Genomic DNA, 26,862 nt, shown 5'->3' with positions numbered 1-26,862 from the left:
TGAACTTAGAATTCTGTAAAGCTGAAGGGTTTTTCAGTTGAGCATGAAGGTAGACTTAAAGATCTCTTGCTAAGATAATTTTATATGAAAACGGTTGATAGATATACACCGAGGTTCCTAAGCATTTCATCAACAGTTTATTAATCCCCTAGTCTGTTCATACTATTCATTTTTAGGAAATCTTTTGTAGCATAATATAAAAAAGTGTGTCTGTAAAGAGTGCTTCCATTTTCCCCTTTTTTCCTGCTTGCACACCTTCATCTGCAACATCTCATTCCTGTCCCTGCGGTCACCTCGTCACAGTACCACATTTAAAAAGTAAATACTAGCATTAATAGTAACAACACATCTGCAGTCATTTTTCACTAATATTGTGCCTTGACTGCAGAAATCTAGTTTCCGTCTTTCCTAAGGGTCTGAAAACATAGTTGATTTACATGGCTAGTAGTTGAGGTGGATAAATAATCAGAAACACTTCATATGAGGTAAGTATTGACTCAAGGAGTACCACTAATTTGAAAATTCATCCAAAAGACTCTCAAGACCTTGCAAGTCATCATATTTCAGTCTGTGTTTAATACAACAAAATTCTAGCAGTACAAAAAAATTCAGACAGTTCTTTTTAAAGATTTCTTTGCTAATGGAATCTAATCTATATCAATATTTGCTTGTTTCTAAAGCTACTGTAATTTTTTCAATCTGTAACTTTATGGATTTACAGGTCTCTCGTTGTGGTCCATTTTTGGGCACCATGGGCCCCGCAGTGCACCCAGATGAATGGCGTGATGGCAGAGTTAGCCAAAGAGCAGCCTCAGGTTTCATTTGTGAAGGTACTGTATTTTCAGTGTCATACCTTTTATGAGTTTAATTCTGACTTACGGGTTAGAGTACATTTTGTTAACTAATGTAAGGGAGGAGTGGTGTGGAATTCTGCATGTTTATAGTTGGTGTTGGGATCTGTTATTTTCATAGTAGCTTATTCTTAAAAACCTTAAAGTGGTTTTGCACATCTCAAGTACTAAGTGGTGTAAGACTCACCACACTTTCCCCAACACATGCTCGCGCGGGAGGACAAGGATGGGTGGGTGGAGGCGGGGGAGTGTTTGTGAGCAAAAGCGGACGAGATCGTTAATTGTGGATAGTTGTGGTTTTAATATAGTAAAAATATTAACAAGACTTATTTCATTGAAAAACTAGGTGTCATGTGGAAAGTGATTAAAGGAAGTGTGTGTAAAGGCTGCTAGGAGGCAGGGGGCAGGAAGAGGTTGCTGTTTGGGACTGGGTGAACGCAGCCTGCGGGAGAGCCGGAGAGTTCTCCTAGCCTGCTGGGCAGAGGACAGGCGAGCCTGTCCTCCCTTGCTGCCTTTGTTTTACTTCGTTTTGCATGTTGCCTTCTTTGTTTTGCCTCTGGTTTTCCATACTCTTGAGTTCCTAGTATCTGTCTATCTTGGGTGGGTAGGTACTAGGACAGTGAGCCTTGTGACTGGGTTAGCTCGCTGGGGTTTAGCACATGTATTGTTGTCAATTAGGACTTAGTACTAGCTTAGGCAACTGGGCCAAAACGTGAGTTGAATTATCTTAGAAATGAATTTTTATGAAGAGAAACCCACCCTGTGTTCAAAAGCTGAATCCTTAGGATTAAAAAAACCAAAAAACAAAACCCAAAAAAACCCAAAAGGCTTTTTTTTTTTTTAAACCAGAGCCTGTGGGTTCAGAGGGTGTTGGCAGGTGTACCTGGATAAGAGGGTAAAAGTGACATCAACTGTGTCTGTATGTGTACACTTTTTATGTGAACTAAAACCACAGAATTCTGACATTAATTCATTTCTATACATTTTCAGACAGTCTGTGTGCAGACAAGGGTGCTTTGAATAGGCATTACACTTGGATGGTTCAAAATCAAAACAGTGTAAAAAGGTGTACGTTGAGAAGGCTCACCCTGCTCCTCCCCGGCAGCCTGGTTGTCCCATCCCATAAGTAACTGCTAGTACTAATTCTGTATGAATCCTTCCCGTGTTTTCTTTATGCAGACAGAGCAAGTATGAATGTAATAGTTAGCTTTTTAAAATTTAAGGACTTATTTAAAATTCCAGTGAAATGTGTAATGTAACCTTAGAATGTAACCCTAAAATGTCCAGTATAAATAATAGAAGGGGACATTAAAACTGCATGTTTGGTTAGTGATAGAAGATAATGATTACAAGTGAAATGAATGATTAAACATTTCAATCATAAGATTAATCAAGATGATGGTAATTGTTGTAAGTCTGCTTTTGTGTGTATAATGTTACTGGTTTGGGTGACACATTGTCCTTAGCTTCCATTTGAATGATTTATTTAAAGTGACTATAGAATTACTTCTCACACTGGTACCAAACTTGGCAGGGAGATTTTAAGTTGTTCAAGTGCTTAAGTGTCTCAGCAAGCCAACGGTTGGGAAGCTTACCTGCTGGGGACACCTGAACCCGACTGCACCTGCCCTTCACGGGGCGGGCCACTGTGCCAGGCGCGCAGTCTGTCCAGGTGTCTTTCCTTTCTGGAATTCACTCTGTGAATAGTTTTTCTTTCGGAGACAGACAGGCTGTGTGGGGTTTGTTAGGTAGGTAACTTCAAAGGCCACAGCGCTGAGCAACAGTGAGCCAGTGAGAGGCAGAGTATGTGAGAGGCCGCTGGCATTTCCCCGCCAGAGAGGAGTGCGGCTCACTTAAAACAGCTTTCTTAGAGCTTTTTGAAACTTCTGGGGTATGGAACTGAGATTCTACCACCTTAATACCCTCTGTTTTTTTAATTTGATTTCTTGGTTTTTTTTTTAGTGACTGCAATTGATCGGCATTTTTGACTTATGAAGTGTACCAATTGTTCATTCTACGACTTAGATTTACAGAATCGTAACATAAGTGATCTTACACACTATGTTTTTAGTATTATGATTGTAAAGCTTCGTGATCGTCAATTCCCTGTTTTGTAGAAGATGGTGAAATACCCTAGAAAAGCGAGCATACGTTTTTGGTCCCAGTAGTTTGCGCTCATTGGAATGGTTTGCTGAAAGGCAGGCTGTCGCATTTCCTGCATCTGAATCCCCTCATTTCCTGGCCTGATGATGTGATAAGTACACCCGTGCTCCTTCCGGTGCCACCTGTTGCGCTCACCTGCGTGGGCTGCCGTGTCTGCTCAGGTCCTGAGGCTGTGTCCCCGTGTTCTCACACCTCCAGGGGCTTAGAGGAAACACATAGGTTACTTCTGTTGGTAAAGTCTCACAGAAACCTTACATTTATTAAGAATAAAATTAAATAGCTAATTAAAACGTCAAGTGCCTTTGCTTTTCAGGTTACATAAAGTCAGCTTGTTAGCACTTTAAAATGAAATACATGTTTATTATTAAATCATACTGTTCGGTAGGTGGAGTCTTTCAAGACACAGTGTGATGGAGAGGTGGGGAGGAGGAAGAACGGCATTGGGTGATGAAATTTGGTACCTGAGTCGTGCTCATGGCCAAGTCAAATCTGCTTTCTATAGCAGTGGCATTTATTATTTTTAAAATTTTACATTTGATTTTGTTATTAATTTTATTTTTTAATAAAAAGTTGGGTATATTTAAGGTGTACAACATGTTGATTTAAGCCGTCTCTTGTGTGTGAAGTCTTCCCTGTGTCTCTCTATAGCTTTTTTTTTCCTTTTGCTCTGAACTTAGTCTGTGTCGTTGGTTGGACTCTTAGTCAGGGACTGTCCTGTGTTTTCATCTGCTCTGCCATTGTGTTCGCGTTGTTTGACTCCTTGACTAGATGGTGGTGCACTAGAGGTAGGGGCCTTTACTTTAGCATGTTTTCTTTTTTTTTTAAATTGCTTCCTTTAATGCCAGTGGCTCCTGCCTCCCCCACTTCCTCCACCCCTCATCCCAGCTTAATGCCTCAGTCCTCTGAGGCCGTGGTGCTCGTTTGACCATGTTGTGCACTTTGGTACAAAAACTCTCCAAGTCAGACTTACCAGCCACCTGGTTGGTGAGATTTTATATCGCTGTATTTCATTTAGTATTAATCATGTTTGTATGGTAGCTGCTGTACTTGATTTTATGCCCATATTAACTTCAGATTTAAGGTCAAGGGAACAGAAGGAATTATATACTTAAATTTGTATTTTTTGATTCCTTCAAAAGTAGAAATCTTTATAGTTTGATTTATTCTTAAATGTGTGGCCATCTTAAAGATACAGCTCATACTGTTTAATTTCTGAAGGTTTATATGATTAGTATCTGTAGCTTACACTGTTTAATTCTAAATACCTGTACAATTAGTATGTGTAAGCAGACAGTGTAGGGCGATCTCCAGAAGGGTACCAGCCAGCTGTATAAACTAGGTGCTAACCAGCTGAGTTCCTGTCTTGTTGGTGTCAGAATATTTGTCAGTTTATTTGGCATCTTAGCATATGTGGGATTCCTGTTGTAGAAACTCTAAAAATGTCTCTCAGATAATTCTAGTAGAATTGTTAAATCTTAAAGATATCCTACTTTTAATCTATGCTGTCTTGGTAATAAAAAAAGCCCCACAATTAACATAGTTTATTAACTTACTGGGTTAAATTTGGCAAGTCTTAGAACAAGTTATCAGAAATGTTAATTTAAATACCATTTTGATATTTATACTTGAATATTTGACAAATAAAGAATTTGATTTTGAAAATTTTTCCTTTTGTATCATGTCACAGAGTAGAAAGAAGCCTCTGTATGAGGTATAACAGAATGCCCCAGAATGGCAGGTGTTTTGTTTGCTTGTTTTCCTGTTGAAGTGTAGCTGATTACACTGGAATGTTAGGTTTAATCATTCTCACCTTAACCTTGGAAGCTCAGTGCCACCACTGGCAAGTGGCCATTCCCCTTTTCTGGTTTAGGCATGGTAATAACCACCGTTAGCTCAATATTCTGTCAAAATTATTGAACACTTAATTATATGCTACAAATGATGCTAGTCACTGGGAATACGGAACAGTGAGGATATAGATAATAAATGATAACATATTGCCAAAGTAATTTCAGATGGTATTAAGTTCTGCAAGAGAAATAAACAGGCAGGCTAGGAAAGACGGGGACTCGGGTGAGTGGGGGCTTTATTTGAGGTTGGGCTGCGAGGGTGTATCTAATAAGTCAGAGTTAAAAATGAAAGGTGACAGTCAGTGGAAGAGCCAGGGGAGAGCTTTTAGGCAGAGGGTTAGCAAGTGCAAACTTCAGAGGAGCAGCAGGCCGGTGGGGCTGGAGGGTAGTGAGGGAGGGGAGGCTCTGACATGAGGTTGCTGAGGTGGGCAAGGGCCAGGCGGCCTTGTGTTGGCTTATTCTAAGTGCAGTGACAGTGACGCAGTCCAGGTCCTGAGTCGATTTCTCTGGCAGCTGTGTGGAGAATGGTTTGAAGAGGTAGGAGTGCAGACAAGGAGTGGGGATGCCAGTTGGGAGGCTGTTTCACTCCGCCAGACGTGAGGTGCCCTGGGCACTCGTGGGGAGAACACTGAAATGACATCATGGTCTGAGTCGGCTTATATTTTGGAGGGGGAACCCAGAAGACCTGTTGATGGATTGGATGTCGAGGGTGAAGGAACTAGATTCATTAAGGTTGTCTCCTTTCTGATTTGAGCAACTAGGTGGATTAAATGAGATAGAGGTGCCCTGGGGGGGAACAGGTTTAGTGGGAGACATTAGTAGGGATCTGGGTGCAGATGTCCAGTGTGTGGCTTGGAGGTGAGGGGAGAGTCTGGCCTAGATGGAACTTGGGTGTCGGTGCCATATCATAGCCTAGATCCATGGGCTTGCGTGAGACCACTCTGGGAAAATGAGCGTAGATGACAGAAGTGGACCCAGAAGCATGTCCTGGGACATGCAGCCCTGTGGCGGCTGGCCGGAGGTGACGGAGGAAGTCAGAGGCTCAGTCGAAGAGTTAGGGCAAAAGAAAACACAGAAAGCCAAGGGCAGGGTATCAGAGGAGGTGGGTGTGGTCATGCGTACTGAATGGCACTGAAAGGTCAGTACAGTGAGGAAAAAAGCAGTGACCGTTGGGTTTGGTGAAAAGGCAACAGGGCGTGTGGAGTGGAGCGTGGCTCTGGAGTCAGACTGCCTTGCTCCACCACGCAGCAGGGTTGTGATCTTGACCAAGGTTATCTGGCCTCTTTCAGTTCCAGTTTCTTCCGGTGATGACAGCACGTGGTGTGAGGTTAAATGAAGTGAGCACGTGATGTGCAGTTGGAGTGGTGTCTGGCCTAGAGTGCGTCATGACTGTAGCCCCTGTTCTCACAGTGGCCTCTGGTGACCCCTGGTAATTGAAGATGATGGAGAATTCCTCACCTCTGGATTCATCTTGCTGCAGGAACACCTCCCTGCCCTCCTCACCCCTCTCCCTGCGTGGGAAGGGTCTGAGGTTGGCATGCACGATACAGGAAGCCTGTGTTTCCCCCAGAGGCATTCTGGCTTGGAGTCCATTCTGGAAATGTTCATATTTGTTTGGTCCTGAAGTCATGTATAAAGCCTATCTTTGAAATTTGATCTTTTTGTTGTTGTTGTTGTTGTTGTTGTTGTTGTTGTTAAGAGTAGAAAAGTTAACCATAGTATGGTGAAAAAAAGCTCAGGCTTTGTAGCCACATGAACATGGGTTTGTTTCACAGCCCTGCTGCTTGTCACCGGTGCCTGGACAGGCGGCCCCTTTACCTCGCCCCGTGCGGTCGAGGTGCTAGCACGGCCCGCGTGGTGCAGTCTGTGGAAAGTCGAGGCGCTCCTAAGTAAAGACCGTCGTGGTTTACGGCACAGTGAACGCCTCCGTGGAAGATAGCTCTTCTGACCATCTTTGGTCTCATCTAAATGCACATCATTTTTTAATATTTATACACGTATTTTTTGCTTTCCCTGTTATAACTTGTGTTGTTTCATATCCAACAGCAGTATTTCCGAACAGCCTTAGTGCTGCGGAAGTTCCCGCCTTCAGATGCCCTTGATGTGCTGGGCAACGGCTTTGCCTTTAATGGTCCTCCTGGTCTGGGCTCAGGAGGATTTGTCTGTCACCACTGCCTTTGTCTGACTAAGATCTTGTCTTCTGGGAGCTCATTTGAGGGGCGCACGTGTACTGATCCTCCTGGCTTCAGCAGGATTTTCAAGAGCATCATTTGCCTCCCAGAAGAGCAGACAGTAAGGGACCCCACTGGGATGCAGCAGGGATATGAACTCAGCTTTTAAAAGCAGATAGGATTTTGTTTTTAAGAGTCAGGATGCTACCTGTTTTGTTCTGGTTGGTTGAGACTGTATTATCTTGTTTCTAGTTAGTGTTGCCCGTTGTTTTTGATTTGTGTGACTTTTCTGTTAGAATCCAGGAGTTCTGGGATGGGGATCTTGACTGAGCTGGCCCAGCGCCTAGTGTGTGGTGGGCACCAACTGGATGTTAGTCGGAAGACAGACAGTAACCAACTGCCTTTGTCATCACCTTTCTGCTCCTCTTAGGTCTGAGTGTGGGACTGAATGAAAGAACATAGCACAAAAGTTTCTCCACCCTGAGAAGTTAGCGTCTGTTCTAAACAGCTATCTCTGCTGCTTTCCCTTCTCTCTGTTCTTTTTTTCAGTTTTATTGGACAGCTGACATTAATTTTAAAATGTATATAGTTTTTCACATAAATACATTAAAAATGAAAATAATGAAAAATAATGTTTCAAAATAAAGAAAAAAGAATTAAAGTGGCAGAGGATCACCCAAGAATATGTGCGATGGAGGATGCAGGCCAAAGACAGACTACTGCCTCCCGCTTTATCATCCTCGTTCATTTGGGTAGAAACACTGCATTGGTTAAAGCTCTAGATAAAAATAGTATCTCAAGCCCAGTGGAAATCTTTCATGCTTGGAAAAATACAGTGTATATATTTTAAAAATTCTTAACAATATGACATCAATAAATTTTATTTCCTACAGGTATATTGTGAATACAGATTTTTATTGGTTTTAAAAAGTTTATATTACATGGACAGTCCTGTGAAGGAAATATACATTATGTCAGTTTTTCCCACAAATTATACTGTTTATGAAGTCCTACATAAAAAGCTTACAGTAATTGTGTTCTAATTATTTAGAAAGTGTGTTACTAAATACGTTTAAATCCATGTATTGGATACCACATCATGTCTTGTTGAACTGCTTCAAGGAAATTATCAAACAGAATGCGGTCATCTTATTTAAAATGCATTTAAAAGTGTGAGTAGACCCAGAAGTAAGTAATTTAGCAAGATATCTGCTTAGTGTCCAGCAGCCTTGCAGGAGTTAAAAGTAAAATTTATCAGACATCAATAGTTTATTGAAGAAATACTCCTTTTTGCTTCATAATTTGCAGAAGGCTGCAACTGTCAGTCATGATGTACTGCCTCTTGAAATTAGTCAATAGAGCAAACAGCAAGAATTGCTGTGGGCAGAAAATAAGCACTGTAATCATGACATAACTGGGGTCAGTGATTTATGGATTTCAATATAGTAGTAGCTGCATATGATTGAAAATTTACTAGGTCACTAGTGCACCAAAAATTTTATTCACAGCCTCCAGGCGTCTTTTGAAATGTGCAGCAAAATAAAAACCTCTGAACCTGTTTTGACACCACAGACTCAGTGGATGACATGCCAGCCCAGTGAGTCTCATTTAAATGTAAATGTGTCATAAACTTCTGTACCATACTCTTTAAAAAAAAGTCAGCTACTTGAAAGGATAATGCCTGTGGAACTGATTTACATATTGAAGTAGTAAAAGGGACCTTTTTATAATCAAGCTTAAATTCTTTTATTTTAAAGTTGGAAGCCGAGGCTGTTCCTGAAGTATCTGAAAAATATGAAATTAGTTCTGTTCCCACCTTTCTGTTTTTCAAGGTAAGGATAAAGATGGCAGAAGAGACTGTCTCTGCAGGGGGCCGCGGGGCTCTCTGTCTTGGTTCCTTCACCTGCTCCCCTGACCCTTGAACGTTAGGCGTTTGGTTACTCCTGGCCTTGCCCTTTCTTCTTGTAGTGTCATTGTTTGCTTGCCCTGGGGGTCCTGGAAAAGTGACCCGGACTGTGGGGGTCTAGCGATCAAAATTAGAGAAAAATCCAGATGCATGGCTGTAAAATAAACCCAAAATGTCCCCTGAGTTGGGTTAGAATTTGGTTGTTTGGGGCATGTGCCAGGACATAATGAAACATCTGGCTGGTTCTGGTTTGATTAATGACTCTTTTAGGAAGTGAGTGCAAATCTGTGCTTCAGGGCACCCTGGGGTGTTACCATAGTTTCCCAAATACCTCATTTATACTTAATAATAGATTGATCCCTGCAAGGGTGGGGAAGTCCTTTTTGTTTTAGGTTAGACTCTGCTCTGGTCTGAGTTTGAGATGTAGCAATGCGTTCCTACCACGTTCCCAAAAAGGAAAAAAAAGACAACATTTATTTATTTCTAAAATTGAGATGCGTGGCTGACAATTTATAATCAGATATTTTAGAAACTTCTCCAGTAATAGTGCTGACCTCTTCAAAAGTCGGCTAGAACTGTGGATTTGTGCTTGTTATGATCTTGGAGCCTAAAATACAGAGATGATGAAGGAATGCGTATGTATTCTAAATGCCTTTTTTAACTTTAGAATTCTCAGAAAATCGACCGATTAGATGGCGCGCATGCCCCAGAGTTGACCAAAAAAGTTCAGCGACACGCATCCAGTGGCTCCTTCCCACCCAGCGGTAACGAGCACCCGAAGGAAGACCTGAGCCTTCGCCTGAAGAAGCTGATTCACGCCGCTCCTTGCATGTTGTTCATGAAGGGGACCCCTCAGGAGCCACGCTGCGGTAAGAGCTGCTGCTGGTCCGGGCGCCGTGAACAGACGAGCGCCCTCCCAGGCCGGCGAGCCCTTTGCAGGCTGCCCATCCGCTTTGCACTTGGGTCAGGCACCCTTGGAAGAGCGGAAAGGCTGTAATTCCCAGTGGGTTCTCTAATTAGGTGATGACTAGTTTGCAGTATAGACTCAGAGAATGCTGGAACCGAAAGGCATCTTGGAGATCATCTAAATGAAGATCTTTGCCGTGTGCTTCAGTCCCAGGGACATAGAGGCAGCCTTGTAGCAGTGGGACTAGGTTCCAGCCACCGTGCTGCTGCCTCCATTAATGGGCTTTGGACTTGTTCAGTTAATTTTGCTCTAACGCTCATCCTCTCTCACAGCACCTCCTTTTCCTCACATAGTCCCCTCCAGCAGCTCACACGTCTGTTCGGGTTGCGGTAGTGTTCCTGTGTCTGCCCTGCGCACTTTCCCTTCCCTGTTGTCTCAGCGTCTGGTGCTGCGTTACTCGCCCAGTGCTGTCATTTCCAGTTTACAGCTGCTTGTGATGTAAAGATTCCTAATTCTGTGGCTTATAGTCACTCTTACTGCCTTACCACTATATGTTTGTGATTTCGTCTTTAAGTAAGTTTAAGAGTTGCTTGACCCTTCTGGTATTGGGTTTATGTTGTTTTCTTTTTGCTAAGCCTCATGCAACATTATTATGCTGCGTAACTGAGCGTCTAATGCCTTTTGATGCTGTTGCTGAGACTCTTAAGAGTCTCTGTTTCAGCTGCGCAGGAGGGAATGAGATCGGTGGCAGTGAAGTTGAGTGTGCTGTTGATACGATTATTGCATGTCCAGTGTGACGTTGTAGAAATAGCCAAGCTCCAATATAAACTTAATTATAAATTCTTCCTTATATAGTGAACAAATTACATATTAAATTATGAAAAGTTCTAGTTTAACAAATAAAGTTTCACCACAAATTCTATCTTAGAAAAATAAAGAGATTTATCTCTCAGTTCTGCTTGAAAATTTTCCTGGCCAGAATTTGCATGTCAGATGCCTGCTGTTTATGTATGGAAGGCTCACAGTCTACATGAGAGTGAACCAAAGATGGCAACAGAGTCTGTGTTTTGGTTGCTTGTTTTTAATGGACACTGAGGCTGGTTCACTTTCTGCCATCAGGTATGAAAATCATTCCTGATACTTTGTGTGGAGACCTGATAACAAGGACTTAACAGTGTCAGCCCAGTGGGTTTATCCAGTACCTTCAGTCAGGTCTGCAGTGCTGTGGAGCTGGCTGTGAAATGTGCACGAACCCGCAGGACAGGTTGTATGTAGTTAACCTGTGGTAAAGCCAGTGCAATAGTATCTTCTTGGGATGCAACAGTGGTGTTCTCTGAATCTTTTCTGAATGGTGACCTAGTGAAACTGGCAGGCGGTGAGAACTGAAGCTTGGGGAAGGTGTGCTAAGACGCCAGAGGGAAGGTGAGGTACTGGAAAGCATTGCTGACTAGGAGTCACGACAGGTGGGCTGCAGTCCTGACTGCCCCACGCCACCTGCCTCAGTAGCTTGAGGCACAAGTCAGTTACCTTCCTTGTGCCTTCAGGTCTTCCTTGGTGGTTTTGGGGGTTGGAGCCAATCTCAGAGATCCTTTCCAATTCAGATGTTGTATGGCTGTTCAGATAAATTAGAATTATACTTAGAAATAATCATTTTTCTGCTTATCCTTTTACTTCATTAGACTGAATTTATGACATATTTTAGCCACTTTTATATTAACTGAGTGTCATTTAGAAGACTGTATAAATATCAAGTAGACTAAAAGAGCTTTGAAACATTTCAGAGCAACGTGAAAAACACTATTATAGACATTTAGATAATAATTAGGAAATTTAAAAAAGATTATTAGATACACATGATAAAGTTTCACTCTGTACAAATACCTATTTTATTTTTTATAATTTTTATAACTACATTTTTACAGGCTTTTCTGTTTTCCACTACTTCGGTTTCTGTTGCATCTCCTTCTATCACGTGTAGTGAACAGATCGTTTTAGAGTGTTACTCTTTAAAAAAGCGTCTGCTTAAGGAGGAATTGGAAGAGTCTTATTGTGACTGCCCTGCCGCTCCCTTCACTGACTGTTCTGCATGCCCTTCTCGGGGGGCAGTGCCACACAAACGTCTTATCTTTAGACTGTTCTCTTATGAGAACACATGTGACTTTCACCCTCTTCCTGTTTAGGGGAAAACTGTTTTTGCTTTCCTGGTGTTACGTTAGAGATGAGGTGTGGGCAGAGCCTCCTTTCTGAAAGGATGGCCATCGGCTCTGATGAACTCCAGCGGCCGGTATTTCTGTATTTTGCACAGAATTCACTTTGAAAGCACTGCCATCTCCTTTTGACTCCCTTTGTGGAATAGAGCTATGCTTGATTTTTGGTTAGTGGGCCCCCACCTTGTTTTCAGTTAATCAGAAAAACATGGATGAATAACATTTAAATTTCCTATCAGGGAAACCTTGAGAGCCATTTCACGGTCTGCCCTGGAGTCTACTTTGGCTTCAGCCCAGCCTCTGCGCTCATCACGACTCTGTCTTCTTAACCTTTGCTTCTGGGCTCTGCCTACAGAATTGTGTAGTGTGTTATGAGCCTGACATATTGATAGGGTCTCAGTCGTTAAAGAATGAGATTATCCTTATTCTCTGCTCCTCGGGAGGACAGGAAAGCAGGCTCTTGTGTTTTAGGACGATTTCCAAGAAGCACTGAGATGCCCGTCTTTTTAAACAGAATGTCAAACCCTTGAATATGCAGGTTAATTAAGTTATTTGGGAACTCTTGTATCTATTTCCATTAACAAAGCTTTTAGCAAAGCAAAAGGTGTTTGAACTACAGTATAGAAATTTCTCCTGCAGTGAGAGTCCTCTAACTGAGTTTTTACTTTTTAAATCAGACACAAAAGCATTGCAGGTTCCAAGGGTTTTACTGTTGTCAGATAGTGATGAAATGTGGCGGTTAGGCCCCTTATTCATGTCTTCTGTCATGAGTAGAAATGATTGTGGATAGAAGTGTTTCTGTGACAGTTAATTTAAACATGGTTTTTTTACTTTTAAATATTTTTATTACATGCATGCATTTTTCTTCAAAAAAAAAGTGTGTAAACATTTTGTTATTAGAATAAAGCCTTCTCACTATTTTATCCTTAAGCATAACATTTCCAGTCTGCCACTTTAACCCTTAAAAATGAAACACTACCAAGTCAATCTTTCTAGTCTGCATGTAATTGCCTAAAGCTAAAATAAAGCTTTTCCTCAGCCAGTTACAGTAGAAATGAGTTAATATATTGGCAACAGAATAACCATCAGCAATCAGCCGTTAGCTGTTTACTAATGAACTCCCAGATGAATGAAAAAATTTCAGAATCAGTGTTTTACTTCAGGCTGTACATGAACGCAACACTTGTAGGAAAAGCAGCTCATACGCTACACAAATAAATACTGGTGCTTCATCTCAATGAACGGCAGATCTAAAAATGTCTGGAGCTCAGGAATAGATCCATGTTTTAATAGTAAAAGTGCTTTTGCATGATGTCAGGTAAAACCTATTTGTACAGTTAATCTTACACTGAATTTTATGATTTGATTTTATTTGAAAATAATTGCAGATGCTGTTAAGTGTTACGGAATTTTGAACCTGAAGAATAGGTTATTCTCCAGTGAATTACGACTGTATTTGAAAAGAATGATGGAATGTGAAAGAGTACAGTACATACTATTGAAAAACAATCAGGAAGAATTAGCTTATGGAAAGAAAAATAACCTCTTTTCAAACAAAACTAATAGATTTATGAAAGACTGATATTCACACTTACTCTTCAGTACTAATGTCATAATAGGAAAATGATGTCAAAAAAGTACAGAACAAAAATGTGTCACAAAGTATAATAAAATCATGGAACATAAGATTGTCACTACAGTGCAGTAAAAAAAAATCACATTACATACTACTTTGGGGAATATAAATAGTTTTAAAAAGGAAACTGTCAAGTTATGACACAAGATGAGAGAGAGTACCGTCAGTCTGTTGACAGTTCATATACAACAGCAGAGAAGATAGCTTTGAAATTCAATGTGCTACATCCATTTTAGACTAAAAGAGAACACATTTCTTCTTTATTTTTAATTTATTCTATTGAGGGATGGTAAAAATTGAGAACTACTGAAATGGATACTCAGAAAGTAATAAAAGGCTGTGGAAACCAAACAGAATTGGATTCCAAGTATGGTCAAGTAGTAGTTAAAAATAACTCATGGAGTTTATTTCGTTCACCCGGTGTGGATTCTCGTGGGCACACAGAGCAGCAGTCCCTGGCGGATGGAAGTGCAGGCGCGGAGGTGGCTGTCCAGGGCTCACCTGAGCCTCCCCTCGGTGGGTGGGACAGGGGCCCAGGCTCCAGGTCTCCGCTTTTTGGCCAGTACTGTTTCTCCTGCAATAAAACTGCCCCTGATACTGAAGAGGAACTCCAATAAATACACACACACTTTTGTTTTAGTGTGTTAAAAGGTTAAGCCATACCTGAACATGTGGTATGGTTCTAGGTCAGAGAAGGGTTCTTGGAGTTTGTTTTCTCTTTACATACTATTCAGCCACGTTAATTAAGTCACTAGTGAAACACAGGCAGACATCTATGTTTAGCAGATAATATGTACTCTAAATTAATTTTAAATTGTGTGTATGTGAGAGAAGTAAGCTCTTTATTTTCTTTTTCTGTACACAGGTTTCAGCAAGCAGATGGTGGAAATCCTTAACAAACACAATATTCAGTTTAGCAGTTTTGATATCTTCTCAGATGAAGAAGTCCGTCAGGGCCTCAAGACCTATTCCAGTTGGCCCACCTACCCCCAGCTCTACGTTTCTGGAGAGCTCATAGGAGGACTCGACATAGTTAAGGTTAGGCCTGAGAAGTCTGTACCTTGCAAAGAGTTTTCCTTTTAAGTGTGCTTTTTGTTAAGTGCTGTGATAAATGTATAGTGTGAATTTCTTAATCTATATTTATGAATATGAATCTGAAATAAATACAAAGTATTTCTGATGACATTCACTAATATTCTGTATTCTGGTATGACCAAGGAGATTTACGTTATAATAAATATTGTCTTAAACTTACACGTGCATTTGTCTTAGGAGCTGGAAGCGTCTGAAGAACTAGATACGATTTGCCCCAAAGCTCCCAAATTAGAGGAAAGGTAAGTGTTTCAAAAGTGTCAGTCTATTTATTATTTTAAAAATATTTTTAAATTTTCAGTTTTTGCATTCCTCTCTCTATATAGAAATCAGAGATTTGTTTTTGTATGCCACGGTCATACTGTGTCGTTTGCAAACTTGGGGGGGGGGTCTGATTTGGACTGGAGAAAGTTTTGCATCAGTTTAATGATTATGTGGAGGATGTTCTTTGTTTTCTTAGAAATTTTATTATCTCTGCATTACGGAGCTGGGATCCACTGTCTTGGTGTCCAGGTTTAGTCACTGTCCCTGCTCGTGGCATAAGCTGGGCTTACTCGTGTTTTCCTGCATGGAGCCCTGCTGCCCCTTGCTGTCACCAACTTGTGGGGACGCTGGGGAAAGTGCCATGTGGGAAGCAAATGCCTTCCCTGGAACTCATGTGTAAACATTTTGGGGAATTTTCATTGCCTTTCTAAGAACTGTGATTGCTTAAAATTCAAGGAGGTTTTGGAGCTGTAAAATCTGTTTTACGAAGAGATTTTATCTTACAGGACTTTTAGAATTTGGCCTGTAGGAAGACTTAAAGTTAGGATTTTAATTGTAGTAGATATTAATATAGAGGATTAAAAAGCAGTTTATTTTGAAATACAGCAGTGTATCAGCCATTCACAGTTGGGGCTTTGAGTTTGTAAGGTAAATCGTACTCTTGTAATTTTCTTGTCATTTAACACTTCGAGATTTTCTAAAAGCATTTAATAATAAACACATTTATCTGTTTTTGATTAATAAAGTAATCCTCGTAAATAGTTTGCATGTATGTTTAGCTGACCTCTTAGTGCCACATTCTCTCAAATGGTTTGCATACTTCACTGTCTTTTTGATAAGAAAGGGACGCCCTGGCCCTGGGACACTCGGCACCCTCATCGGGTCCCACTGCTCAGCAGGGCCTGGTGGCGCACGGGGGCTTGTGTGGCCTCGGAAGACTGCTGCGCTTTTTCTGATTTCTTTTTACAAATATGCTTGTATTTGCTTTCAGTTCATTTTCCTCTGTGTTGAATACACTCTTGCGTTGTCTATGTCCCTGTCTTCATCAGACTTTCTCTCTCTCTTCAGAATATGCTGCCTTTATATCTCCTGTGATTTCAGACATCAGAAGATAACTGGCTAGAATTATATAGAAAGTAAAATTCAATGTATTTTGAGTAATAATTGAAAGGGCTCCAGGAAAGCAGAGTCAGGAGCCCGCATTCCTGGGCTTGCCAGCGTCTGTGTGGGTGGGCAAAGGTACCTCTCGGTTCCCTGGATGCAGGTAGCTAGGTCAGCAGGTGAGTGAGCGGGAGCTTTCTGAGAATTAGCAGGTCTCACCCTGTGACGGCTTTGTGCGTGAGCTGTGTGTTCCATTTGTGACGCCTTTGTTCTCTGAGGAGGTGTTGATTCGTCAGTGGTCCAGAGCATGTGGGAGGAGGTGCTGTGACCACCCTCAGGCCCAGAGGCCCTTCAGCAGCCTGTGGCCCTGATGTGGACTCCTCCTGAGAGTCGCTCCTGGACTGTAAGCTGTATACAGACAGTTAGCATTCCTGACAGCGAGTTAGATCGTGAGGTTTGAAAGATGGTACAAAATACCAAACATCAAGTTAGGATGAGCGCATTTGGTTTTAGCAGCTGGTATTGGCTGGTGTTCCAAGATTTAGTGCTTCCCCTCCAGGTAGGACCTTTTGGGCATTAAGAGCATAGAGCTCTGCACGGTCTCGTGGTGGAAAAGGGAACACGCATGGCTAGTTCCGAAGAATCTGGGTGGGCTCAGTGTGTAGGTCCCTTACTGAGCAATTCCTTATTGAGTTGGTTATTACTACTTTTTTAGTTCTGTGAGTTGATGGGCTTGAATTGCAACTTGAAGACACATTCGTTGCCTTAAAAAGCCATATTGTGTTTTACAGTGGCTTGGGGAGCCAGTGAGCTAAGGGAAGACATCAGTGCGTTTGCTTGTTTAATACACTCAAAGCTGTGAACTCTCATCCCGCTGTCCCTCAAAGCTGCGTGTTACTCGTGAAGCGGAGCGAAGTGATGTTTAATAATTGAGCTGAGCCATTTTATGTCAATTTTCTCTCTTTAGGCTCAAAGTACTGACAAATAAAGCTTCTGTGATGCTCTTTATGAAAGGAAACAAACAGGTAAAGAACTCAAAAATGGTTTTATTTGTAATTTCTTTTGATGTTAACATCTGCAACAAGGGGACACTTAAATCTTTTTTTCCAGCTTCAGCTAATGAAGCTGTAGTGGTATCAGGAAGTTATCCAGGCCTTAATTGGTGCTTATGGAGATCAAACAGAGTAATCTACATTTTGTTTGACTTTATCATCAACATCTCAGTGGGGTGCATTTCTTTCTGCTGCCAAACTGTCAGCTAACGTGGTCAGCACTGTTAACACCGGACTGGCTCTGTGAGCTGTGGTCCCTTAGCTCCCTTAGTGTGTGACACAGTCAACCCCTGGAGTGCATTTGTGTTCTGTACTTCCCGAGTTCTGGGAACCTCCTCGTTCTAGGTTTGCAGCTCTGGACTATCCTTTAGAAGAGTCGATGATGGAGAAAGAAACCAGGGCTGCATCCTGGGGGCTCAGAACCTGTTTGATTGAATGAGTGAAACAGTTTGGCAGTTTTTATTTGTAAAGGGATGGTTCTTGAAGCTTTGATGAACATCATGTTGATTGTGCATCATTCTGAACATCAAGTTTGATAGATCACCCCACTAATAGTTCGAGCAAAGTTATCCTTTTTATTTGGATTAGAATGGTGGTCTCCAAAAACCAGCCTGTTACCTTACTTTTTTCTCAACCAGTTGTTAAGGTGGGCAAGGATGGACAGAGTCTGGCTTGTTCCAGAGATGAGGACAGAAGGCTCTGGAGGCAAAGCTGATGCAGTAAAGAAACTGCAGGGATATTCTGTCTGCCTCACATGGTGACGGGGCTGTCGGGCGGGCCACTCAGCTTCCCCTTTTGTGACCAGACAGCGTGATCCCTCACAGTATCACTTCGAGAATAAGCTTGCCATAAGTGGTGTGAAAATTACTGTAATGTAACTGATTAGTTAATACAGCTGTTACAACGGAAGTAATAATAACTAGGAAGATGGTAATGTGAATTTCAGCACGTTGGGATCTCTAGATTAGGGCCTAGATTCTTTGACTGGTTCCGTGTATTTATTAAAACAGAGGAAGTTAATCATTCCCAGTCATCTGTTTTTTTCCTTCTTGGTGATTACTTAAAGCAAATTTTTATTCTCAAAGATTTTTTTTTTTGGAAGCCCAGGAAGTATTGATACATTTGGGGGACATAATTACTGGCACTGTTAAGATGTTTTTATGGTGCGAAATCTTTGCTACAGGATTGCTGGGATTTGGAATCCTGTGGCATGAAAAAACTAAGATTTCCCCATAACCTCAAGAAAGTTTGGCATTTATAACGTAAAGATGAATTTAAAAAGTGGGAGTGGAAGTCCCACTGGGAATAGGAAAACAATGATCCCAGCTATCGCAGAAAGGTGGTGCTGTGATCATCTGTGTGAGAGAAGAGGAGACGGGGCTGAGGTCCCAGCAGAGCATCAGGGTTTGACTCCGGAGCACTTGACCACAAAGATTGTAATGTTGGACGGACACACGGCCTCTCCATGGTTTCAAACTGAAGTAAGACTGTACGTCTGGGACGATGTCTGGACGGCCAAGGTCTCCTCGTCTGACTGCTCTTGTTGTGAAGGGGCCCCGGGAGGCTGGCTGGTTGTGGTGGTGGCTGCCTTCTGCAGGTGCTGTCCCCATTGACAAAGCGTTAGATACGAGCATGCTAGTGGGCTTTGTGTGTGGAAGATGCAGTGCGTCTTAAAAATGTATTTTTTTCTAAATTTAGGAAGCTAAGTGTGGCTTCAGCAAACAAATTCTGGAAATACTAAATAGTACTGGGTAAGTAAATCTTATTTTCCAAAGGCATATTTAAGAAACTCCAACTTATCATTTATGCCACTGATGCTTTTCAGTTTAAATCTATATCTGTTCATGTATTTTTATCTTTTTATTTTTGCTATGATGTTCTGTGAATGCTTTAACTTAGACCATGATAGAATTTTCTGGCCAATGTCAACCTATCAGTAACATGAAGGAGGCATTTTGGCAACCACTGAGATAACTATCTGCCTGCTTCCTCAGAGGAGAGTTCATAGCGGAGTTCTTACCATGCGTAAAGGTATTTTAGGGGAAGTGTATTACAGGTTTCTAATTTTCTTGAGACAAATATTCTAGTTTCTAAATAGTTCATGAAATGGCCAGGGCACACATCAAGGTCCCTTGTCTGTGTCTGAGCAGCAGGAAGGTGACCGCAGTGCTCCTGCTTCAGGTCTCCGCAGGTTCTGGCGCTGCCACGTCAGAACAGGACCAGTGATTTTTGTGGTTAAAAACAAAGCCACTTATTTGGAGATATTTAGCACATGTTCTATGGAGTTGTCAAATGTTTTTTGTTTATTTCTTCCTTATTATTTCACAACTGCTTCTTTTTAATATTATAAAGATGCTAACTGTAGCTTTAAATAAATTAGCCAACCCTATGAAGTTACAGGGAACGTAATCTTCAAAATGTTTAGGCGTTCTTGAGCAGGGCTGAGTTGCACAGGTTCAGATACAACTTTAGGAACAAGAGAAGAGACACAGTTACCTTCAGATGACCGAGACGATTCAGAGAGCCAGTCGGTCTTGTCCTGTGGCCCGGTGGGGAGGAGGGGCTGGCTGGCTTTTGCTCATCATTTTCTCCGGCCCCTTTTCTCTGTTTCCTCTGCCACAGCTCCCAGTGGGTCACCCTCAGTCCCCCTCTTCCTCGCCCCAGCGTGTCCCCACGGGTACTGAGGCCAGGATGGGACAACGCTGGGCCCGTCACAGCTCAAGTATTTGATGGAAAGTCTCCATAACTTTGCTTCCCCCCCCCCCAATCTAATCCTGATTGGATGGGAGGTACCGTTTGCCCCAGAGCAGAGGCCCTTCTTGGGGGACAGAATGCCCTCCTGGCTCCAGACTTGCTAAACACCTCCCAGGGTCCTTTAACTTGAAGGGACCACGGTCTCGCTGGAGCCACTGGAATGTGGGGGGAGCTCCTGGTGCTTTGTTCCTTTCCTCCTTTCCCGCACCTGTTCCTTCCCGCCCTGGCCAAGCACGCGTGCCTTGAGGGGCGGAGTACCACGTGTTGAGGTGTGCAAGGCACCCTTCCCAGCCAGCTTTAGGAGATGTCTTGGCTGCTGTGATTACACATCTGTGTACTCTTGGGCCCAGGACTTCTCGGAGCCCATTTCATAGGGCGCTCTTATGTGTGGATTAGGAGATCTGCCTCTTCAGCTCAATCTGAAGGGAGACCTACATTGTGTGGGTTTTAATCTTTTTGCTCTTCTTTCACACATTCCTTTTCTGGTACTTGCTGCCGATTTATCCTGACAAGTTATGTTTTTGACTGTTTCCTGCACCATGGGCAATTTTCTTGGGAGCTTGTTTACTAAGCAAACAAGATTTCCCTATGAAGATGATTTTGGTTTTATGGAATTCGAGATTTGGTTTTTTTCTATGTGGTATTTTCTTTGGCCAGTTTTTGGAACTGCACATACACCCACGGTCTCCCTGCAGGGCTTCAGTCATACATTCATACTAATTCCTTGATCACCTCTTAATTTCATTCATTTATACAAGTAGTGTTCATTACACAGCTTCCAGCCACAGCGCTTTCCTGGTTTTATGTGTACTGTAAATAGCATGTGCGTTCTGAAGGAAGCCTGTTTCTGTCTGGACAGTGCATCTCCCTAGGGTGGAGGTGGCTGGCAGTGTGGCTGCCCCAGCCGGTGAGCCCCCTGCCAGCCAGTGCTTCCCAGCTTCCACCCAGGGGCGCCCGCAGGCTGCTCCGTCCTGCGCCCTCGGCAGCTTCCGAGAGGTTCGTGAGCAGCAGTCCCGAGGGGGCTGGGGATGGAGCGAGGGTGTTAACTGGTGAGTATGAGTCAAACTGCACTCAGTGAATAAAGTTTCATTGGAACCGGCCATTCAGTCCGCCTTGTCTGGCTGCTTCAAGCCTCACAGCAGAGGTGAGCAGCTGGAGCAGAGACTGGCCAGCGGAGCTGAAATGTTTACCACCTCACCCTTCAGAAAAGGTTCGCCGACCCTGATGTTGTCTAGAGAAGAATCCTGATAAGTCTGTGTCTTGGGGTGCCGTGCAGCACCCGACAGACTGAAAAGTAAAAGCATTTCCATTTTCCACCGCAAATTTTGTTAGCAGCGAAATAGTCTTACTTTTCTTGACTGTTTTTGAAACACCAATTAGGTTTTACCATTTTTGTTTAAAACTGTATTTCTCATTAAAACATATTCTCCTATTTGCAGTGTTGACTATGAGACATTTGATATATTGGAGGATGAAGAGGTAAGTTCTGCGTTTTGTGTTCCGTCCTGTGCCTTAGCTTTAATCCTTAGGGTCTGATAGGAGGCTTCAGGGTTCTGTTGTTTCTGTAGGTTCGGCAAGGATTGAAAACGTACTCCAACTGGCCCACGTACCCTCAGCTGTACGTGAAAGGGGAGCTTGTTGGAGGACTGGACATCGTTAAGGTAAGGCCGAGCTCCTCTTATGTCCAGGGGCACTGAAACTTGGGCCTGTTGGAAACTATCGTTTCATTGGGGTTGTCCTTGATGCCTTTGTTTTTTGGTCTCACATCTGATCACTTCCAGACCAGCATCACCATCTCCATGACCACAACATCTCGTTACTCTCACTGTCGTTGCCGGGACGGGCTGTTCTTACCTCTCACCTGAGTGGGCCAAGTCACCTCCCTTACTGTGCAGCCTTTCCTGCTGCTCTGGGTTCCCTGAGAACCTCCTCCAGCTCTCGAGGGGCTAAGGTCCCAAGTGTAACTTGGGGTTCAGAGAAGCTTTGGGTGTGGCCAAGCCCCAAATGTGATTTTACTTACCCTGTACTCAGTTTTTCCATGTTTCAGCTCTCCCTCACACCACCTCAGCTTTGGGCTTCCTTGCACAGTCCATATTTAAATATGCTTTCTGTTCCCTCAAGGCCCCCTCCTAATCACCTACAGATTTTTTGCCAGCCAGAAATGTTTGTTGTGGCCCTGCTCTTGAAGTTCTGTTCTTTTATATTCACACTATCAAATCATTTTCTGGTGTCGTCTTACTTTGCCTTGCTCGGGTGCGCTCACTGGCAGGGTGAAGAGCAGCAGGCTGGGGCCAGGGCTGCCGGCTGCGCCCCTGAGGCTTGAGGCCATTGGCCTCGGTTTCCTAGAAGACACGTGCAGAACTGCAGGAGATCCTCTCCAAGTCCCTCTTTGGTTCTCAGATACTAGAAAACCGGAGAGCTGTCAGATTGTAGGCATGTTTCAGGACGACACCGTGTCTTCTGTGTCTTTGATGATTAATTTCCTTCTTTGGTTCGCTTTAAGTAAATTCTAGTTGAAGTTTAAATGGACATGACTTTTCCTACAGGACTGAAAGTCCAGAGCTGTGGGCCACCCCTTCCCCCCCAGCCCGGTGTGCTCCGTGCCGGCCTGGCTAGCTGGGGGACAGCAGGGGGCTGCTGGGCTCCGACAGACCCATACCCTGCACCGGAACCCAGGCCGTGCCCCCCGCCACCCCGCCCCCCGGCTGCACCGTGTCGCGGGGAGGGCGGCGGGAGGGCGGCGGGAGGCCTGGCCGGCCTGGGGGAGGGTCCGGGCCTGGGGGAGGGTCCGGGCGGGGAGGCGGCTGCGCGCTGCGCCAGGGCCCAGCCCCTTCCCCTCTGCCCTCGCGGTTAGCGAGTTTTCTCTGTCAGACCTCCGACTTCTTAAGTGGAAAACAAGTAGTACCGCCTCTGGTTACCTCGTAAAGTGCCGGTTTCTAAGGTGCGCTTCCCGCGGTGAGAGGAGAGCGCGGGGCCGTCAGGTCTGCGCGCGCCAGGCGGGGGGGGGGGGGGGGGGGGCGGCGCTGACCTGGCGTGTCACGTGACCCCGCGGCCCCGCCCACGCCGGGCCGCCAGCTGGCACTCCTGGGGTCCTGGGTGTCCTTGATGGGGGAAGAAAAAGCTTTCACACAGTAGCTTTTGAATAGCCCTGAAGCGACAAAAGTAGATCTGCATTTGTTATTTTATATGTATTTTTATTTTTGTAAGACAGTCTTCAAACCCCAAATACTCTTGAGCCCGCTCTTGTCTGGATATTTTACAGCCGGTACCTTAGCCATTGGTGACTCTTGGGAAGATACAATCAATAAATCTCATGTAATTCTAGAGCTGAGCTGCGGGGGCAACTTCCTTTTAGGTATATAACAGGGTGTTATATGACTTTCTGTGTTCACCTGCCAAGAACTCATGCATTTGGAAATTTGTGATATTGTTAACATTTTTCTTTGAGCAGGTGACTGGGAATAGCTGTTGCAGTGCTGGTTTGGTCTGTCGCTGGCAGAGTGCCTTCTTCATCTCTGGGTCTCTCAGACCCTCAGCTGTGTGACCGGCGGGGGTGACTCTGGTTGGCCTCCGCAGGAGCGCTTTTTTGGTTGAATGGGTGATTGACTAAATGAATTACTCTGTAACTCAACGACTCGGTTGGTCTAATGTCCTGAGAAAAATGTCTCCTAACTGATTCGTACACAGTGAATTAATGTTACCTCTAAAGAGTGAGCAGCGCTTCACCACCACAGAATGTTTGGACTCAAAAACAGTTTAGAGACAGTATTTAGAGCAGGATGCCGTCTAACCTGCTGGCTCTTGGTAACCGCGTGTGAAGGACCTGCACTGTGCCAGGCAGTCCGCTCTGGCTGCGTGGCGGTCCCTGCGTGTCACCTCCCGGTGGGAGAGCACAGACTGAGAAGTCAGCCTATGACGGCCAGCCAGTCGCTGGGTCCTCTTCCCCCGGGGCCGGCCGTCCCCTACGCCGCATGGCCCGCAGCCCCTGAGTCCTGCACTCAGAAGGGTCCTGCTTGGCCTTTTGGTGCAGCTGGGGTCTGCTTGTTAAATGAGTAGAGGACCCCAGCCCTCCTGTCTGGGTTTGTGTGACAAAATCACGCCTGTTTGGGCTTAATCCTGGGGGCAGCGCGGGAGGGTTTTAGTGGTTTGTTGATTGATGTTCATGCAGCTTTGTAACAGCCTGAAACGTTCTATCAAATTAAATGTTTATCTTAAACTAGAAAATCTTATCTTCATTGTCACATTTTACACTTGATGGCTGCATTCCAAACTTTACATCTGGAGGATAGGCAGAGACATTTCTGAGTGACTCTTTTAAGTGGTTCTGCCTTTGCCTTTACACTTCCGTGCCAGTGCCGTGGCTTTTCCAGGTCGGGGTGACGTAGGGGCGCCTGTTCACTGCGCGGAGGGTGGCAGGTGTCACGTGTGCCGTGCCCAAGTGGACCTTGCTGTCGCGTTGCTTCTCTTTTCACTCAGAGACTCTTCCCTGTGCATTGCTATTGTTTACCTAGGAGGCTTCATTGTCTTGCTCCAATTGCTGTGTACGCTAAAGCTAGAAAAAAGCGTTGGTTTTAGAATACCTTTTAGTTTTAATTTTGTAACGGGACCGTGTGCTCAGTTTTTTGGCCTGATCCTTACTTTGAGTGTTGGTGGACTGGAGTTTTAATTCAATAAGATGTTTCTTTGGGTTCTCTGATACAGATGCAGCCGCTCATTGTTTTGATGTTTTCAATTCTTACACACATGCATGATGTTACTGTTTCCTTTCTTACTTTTAGGAACTGAAAGAAAATGGCGAGTTGCTGTCTGTACTGAAAGCAGAAAATTAATAAACGTTAGACTTGGTGCCCGATGACTGCCGGGAAGACCTCACCACCAGGGAGCAGTTCATGACGTGGTCCTCAGACGTGGACGAGGAGCAGAAAGCACTCAGTTGTGCTTTATTTCACAAGGTTGTGCTAAATAAACGTGTATGACGTTTTTTTCCACCAAAAATAGAACACAATAAACATCTTCAATTAAAAATGTATAAAAAATGTGTCTTTACAGTGATGCTAGGCATATAGTTACGGTAATTAACCCACTTTTAATCTTTTTCATCATATGTGGGCATTTTGAAGCAGTTGAGAAGTAGTCTTCAGAGAGTGGAGAAGGGTGACCGATCACAGCAGCATTTCGAACAGCTCACAGAGCAAGCCAACGGCTCCCCTCACTGGCCGAAGATCTCCTTACAGCTCGGGGAAACCCAGCCGCAGACCTTTCTCTGAGAGCATCCCCGAGCACGCGCTGGCGGGATCCAGCGGCGGTGCCGGGCGCCCGCAGATTCGGGGACCCGTCTCCCAAAGCCCCGGGAGGCTAGTCCCGGGACACGGTTCTCAGTGGGGGTGTCACGGCAGGGCTTCTTGATTTGTAGGAGGATGGGGAGCCTGCAGACGAGTGTGTCAGGGTGTGTTAAGCACCACAGCTTACTTTAATTTTTGTATTAAAAGTATGGATTTAGCTCTTCAATGTTGAGAACACCCAGAATTGCATGAAAACTTAAACAACATTTTTGATCCTGAATCTCACATGTTTAAAAGATGGCTGCTCCGCAGGCCTCTGTTGTGCAGACCTTAAGCGGGATGGCTGAGTTCACCGCCACGGTTCTTTGACTTTTGCGTTGCCTGCTGCAAGGTCATCTTCATTAAATCTTCCCCGCCTGTTGATCTGGGCAGTTAAGGCTCCGAAAGTTGTCTGGTGGTAGTAAGGAAAGGGGTGGGGGAGTCAGCAATGTTGGTGAGAGAAACGAGGAAATGCGGGCCTTCTGATGAGGGTCAGGCCTCCCCGGGCGGTGTTTCCCTCTCCGGAGCCACAGGCTGAGTCCCTGCTCTGACAGTGTGGGGAGGGAGGGCTGATGCATCGCTGTTACCAAGGGCGTCCTGCACGAGCTTGTGAAGGTGGACATGGCCTGGCTGCCTGCTCGGAGCGGCGTTTTCTTGCCGCTGTGTGTAATTAGATGGGGCTCTTTTGGGCGTTAGTCCATGAACTGTTTTTTTCCATTTAAAATACTGAAAATAATTGTATAAACAAAACCTTTAAAATGCAGATGGGAATGGAATTTTGAAATTTTATTAAGCCATAGCCTTCAGGGATGTGTATGAACCACGGCGGGGGGGTTGGTCCATAATTTTCTTGAATACTTTATCCCAGCCTTTCGTCATCTGTGTGCTGCTTTCCTGAGTTTTGTTCTCCACAAGTGCTGCCTGCCCTGTTACGTTTCCTGCTGAGTCACATTGAACCTCACCTTACCCCAGGCAGCAGTACCTTTGCTGCCACAAGTGTCTGTGCTAGATTTTTCTCCTCTTGCATGTTCAGATAAACAAAACGCGTAACTTCTCACAAAAATGCCAACCTCCAGTTTGGGAGCCACCGTCCTGGCTGAGAGTGTCGCCCTGATAACAAGGTTCGGCTGCGCCGTGGGACAGCCCTTGCCCTGGGGGACTTGTGCGTGATGGAGCAGCTTTGGGGTTACGGTTTGAGTTGGGGTGAGCGTTCAGAGTTTTCGGGGAGCTGTCCCTGTGTTGAACGTGAGTTTCTCTCTTATATTCTGTTCGGTCTTGGCTCTGTTGGCTCCAAGGACATTGGAGAGTTCTGTTTTACAGGTGTTTCCTGCTAGATGCTGGGAACGCCTGACATCTTCATGCAAACCCAGCCATTCCTAATTAATTTTATTGGGCATATTTTAGGAGTTAGGTAGGTAATTCTTGGGCCCAACTGAACTTCAAATTCCGTAGGCAATTCCTGATCAAGTTTTTTAACAGTCGGGCTTGCCCTTGAAGTAACGTTTTGTCAAAATTGTGATCCTCTCTCCGGTCCACAAACCCTAGAGACACAGCGGTTCCCAGCACCCCGGAGACTGAGCAGGGCAG

The 26,862-nt window shown here is 44.1% G+C and overlaps 1 protein-coding gene across 2 annotated transcripts in view; it reads left to right on the top strand.

Annotated features, from left to right (window-relative positions):
* The window catches only part of GLRX3 (glutaredoxin 3), a 29,793-nt gene extending 4,810 nt beyond the window's left edge, over positions 1 to 24,983 (top strand). The window contains exons 2-11 of one of the 2 annotated variants that reach the window (XM_032490635.1): positions 722 to 830; positions 8,793 to 8,867; positions 9,609 to 9,810; positions 14,557 to 14,729; positions 14,964 to 15,025; positions 17,116 to 17,173; positions 18,899 to 18,951; positions 21,394 to 21,433; positions 21,523 to 21,615; positions 24,733 to 24,983. In XM_032490635.1, the coding sequence (XP_032346526.1) occupies positions 722 to 830; positions 8,793 to 8,867; positions 9,609 to 9,810; positions 14,557 to 14,729; positions 14,964 to 15,025; positions 17,116 to 17,173; positions 18,899 to 18,951; positions 21,394 to 21,433; positions 21,523 to 21,615; positions 24,733 to 24,783 (916 nt within the window). In that variant the 3' untranslated portion in view covers positions 24,784 to 24,983. The remainder of the gene's footprint in view (positions 1 to 721; positions 831 to 8,792; positions 8,868 to 9,608; positions 9,811 to 14,556; positions 14,730 to 14,963; positions 15,026 to 17,115; positions 17,174 to 18,898; positions 18,952 to 21,393; positions 21,434 to 21,522; positions 21,616 to 24,732) is intronic. The other variant, XM_032490636.1, reaches the window with a different exon arrangement.
* The last annotated feature ends 1,879 nt before the right edge of the window (positions 24,984 to 26,862 follow it).

The sequence above is a fragment of the Camelus ferus genome, chromosome 11 (assembly GCF_009834535.1).
Source record: "Camelus ferus isolate YT-003-E chromosome 11, BCGSAC_Cfer_1.0, whole genome shotgun sequence".
Classification (NCBI taxonomy): Eukaryota; Metazoa; Chordata; class Mammalia; order Artiodactyla; family Camelidae; genus Camelus; species Camelus ferus.
Note: the sequence above shows the minus strand (reverse complement) of the source record. Positions and strands in the feature narration are given on the sequence as shown.